The sequence below is a fragment of the Gadus macrocephalus genome, chromosome 20, assembly GCF_031168955.1.
Source record: "Gadus macrocephalus chromosome 20, ASM3116895v1".
Classification (NCBI taxonomy): domain Eukaryota; kingdom Metazoa; phylum Chordata; class Actinopteri; order Gadiformes; family Gadidae; genus Gadus; species Gadus macrocephalus.
Window position 1 is genome coordinate 17875765 of NC_082401.1, and position 2500 is coordinate 17878264.

Consider the following 2500-nt stretch of genomic DNA (forward strand, 5'->3'; position numbering starts at 1 on the left):
TGTTTTTTTATTGATAACAACATTGGCATATACTGATCAAAACAGGACGGTACAAAAAAAAAGCCTATAATGCAATTAAACGATGAACATACAAACATACTGCCTTGAACATAGCAGTCAGGCTAATGCTTCTTTGTTTTGAGCTTTGTTTTTATTTTTTAAAAAATAATAATTTGCGTTAATCGCGCGTCAAAAAAATTAACGCCGTTAAAATTGGTTTGCGTTAATGCCGTTAATAACGCGTTTAACTGACAGCTCTAATATATATATATATATATATATATATATATATGTATATATGTGTATATATGTATATATATTTATATATGTATATATGTGTATATATATGTATATATATATATATATGTGTATATATGTATATATATAGGTATATACATGTATATATGTGTATATATGTATATATATATGTATATACATGTATATATGTGTATATATGTATATATATATGTATATATATATGTATACGTATATATATATGTATATATATATATATGTGTGTGTTTGTGTGTGTTCATTTTAATTTGTATTGATATATTACTAGAGTACTGGAGCAACATAAGCTGACTAAGGAGCAGTGGGAGGACAGAATACAGACGTGGCACGAAGAACACCGAGGCTTACTCAGGTACCCATCACTCAATTGCGTACTATTTACTATCTACTATATCCCCATGTGTATACAGGGACAACTCTTATGTTTGAATACCTGAAGGTATGTACATATAATTTACATTTAAACATAGTATAATGTATATATCTGTCGGCCTCCAGAGACGACTCTATGATGGAGTACCTGAAGATCGCCCAGGACCTGGAGATGTACGGGGTCAACTACTTTGACATCAAGAACAAGAAGGGGACGGAGCTCTGGCTCGGAGTGGACTCCCTAGGGCTCAACATCTATGAGCACGACGACAAGTACTGATACACACTGATGTACACCCCCCTGTACCCTAACACACACACTAATACACACTAATGCATGCCAATACACACAGTAAGACACACGCTGATGTACACCCAACTGTAGACTAACACACACAACTACATGCTAATACACACAGAAAAACACACTAATGCACTAACTAATACAAACTACTACATGCTAATACACGAAGAAATACTAACACACGCCATAATACACGCTACTACATGCTGATACATACAGTAATACACAGTAATAAATAAACTAATACAGACTACTAAATGCTAATACACAAATAAATACTAACACACACCACCATAGACACAACTACATGCTGATAAACACAGTAATACACAGTAATACACAAACTAATAATACACACTACTAAATGCTAATACACAAAGTAATATGCACACAAATACACTGACTAATCTGCACTACTACATGCTAATACACACAGTAATATACACACTAATACACTCACTAATGCACACTGCTACCTGAGAGAGTTGCATAGTGGACGGGGCTATAGAGGTGGGTCATTGGGCAGGATGTAACACCCATTCATTTCCCTCATTGCCTTCTCCAGGTTGAGTCCCAAGATTGGCTTCCCTTGGAGTGAGATCAGGAACATCTCCTTCAGCGACAAGAAGTTTGTCATCAAACCCATTGACAAGAAGGCTCCAGTGAGTGAGAGGGTTACTATGAGAGGGTTTTAATGGGAGGGTTGATGTGAGATGCTCAACACGAGGGGGTTAATACGAATGGTTCATCTGAGAGAGTTACGGCGAGGGTTAATGTGAGAGGGTTAATATGAGAGGTTTAATGTGAGAGGGTTAATATGAGAGGGTTAATATGAGAGGGTTAATGTGAGAGGGTTAATATGAGAGGGTTAATATGAGATGGTTAATGTGAGAGGGTTAATATGAGAGGTTTAATGTGAGAGGGTTAATATGAGATGGTTAATGTGAGAGGGTTAATATGAGAGGTTTAATGTGAGAGGGTTAATGTGAGAGGGTTAATGTGAGAGGGTTAATGTGAGAGGGTTAATGTGAGAGGGTTAATATGAGAGGGTTAATGTGAGAGGGTTAATATGAGAGGGTTAATATGAGAGGGTTAATGTGAGAGGGTTAATATGAGAGGGTTAATGTGAGAGGTTTAATGTGAGAGGGTTAATATGAGAGGGTTAATGTGAGAGGGTTAATGTGAGAGGGTTAATATGAGAGGTTTAATGTGAGAGGGTTAATATGAGAGGTTTAATGTGAGAGGGTTAATATGAGAGGTTTAATGTGAGAGGGTTAATTTGAGATGGTTAATGTGAGAAGGTTAATATGAGAGGTTTAATGTGAGAGGGTTAATATGAGAGGGTTAATGTGAGAGGGTTCATGTGAGAGGGTTAATGTGAGAAGGTTAATATGAGAGGTTTAATGTGAGAGGGTTAATATGAGAGGTTTAATGTGAGAGGGTTAATGTGAGAGGGTTAATGTGAGTGGGTTAATGTGAGAAGGTTAATATGAGAGGGTTAATGTGAGTGGGTTAATGTGAGAGGTTTAA

General features: G+C 36.3%; 1 protein-coding gene across 2 annotated transcripts in view; it reads left to right on the forward strand.

Annotated features, from left to right (window-relative positions):
- LOC132448578 (radixin-like) overlaps positions 1-2500 on the forward strand; it is a 17543-nt gene that overhangs the window by 10002 nt on the left and 5041 nt on the right. For both annotated transcript variants that reach the window (XM_060040000.1, XM_060040001.1), the window contains 3 exons: positions 563-646; positions 793-939; positions 1536-1632. In XM_060040000.1, the coding sequence (XP_059895983.1) occupies positions 563-646; positions 793-939; positions 1536-1632 (328 nt within the window). The remainder of the gene's footprint in view (positions 1-562; positions 647-792; positions 940-1535; positions 1633-2500) is intronic.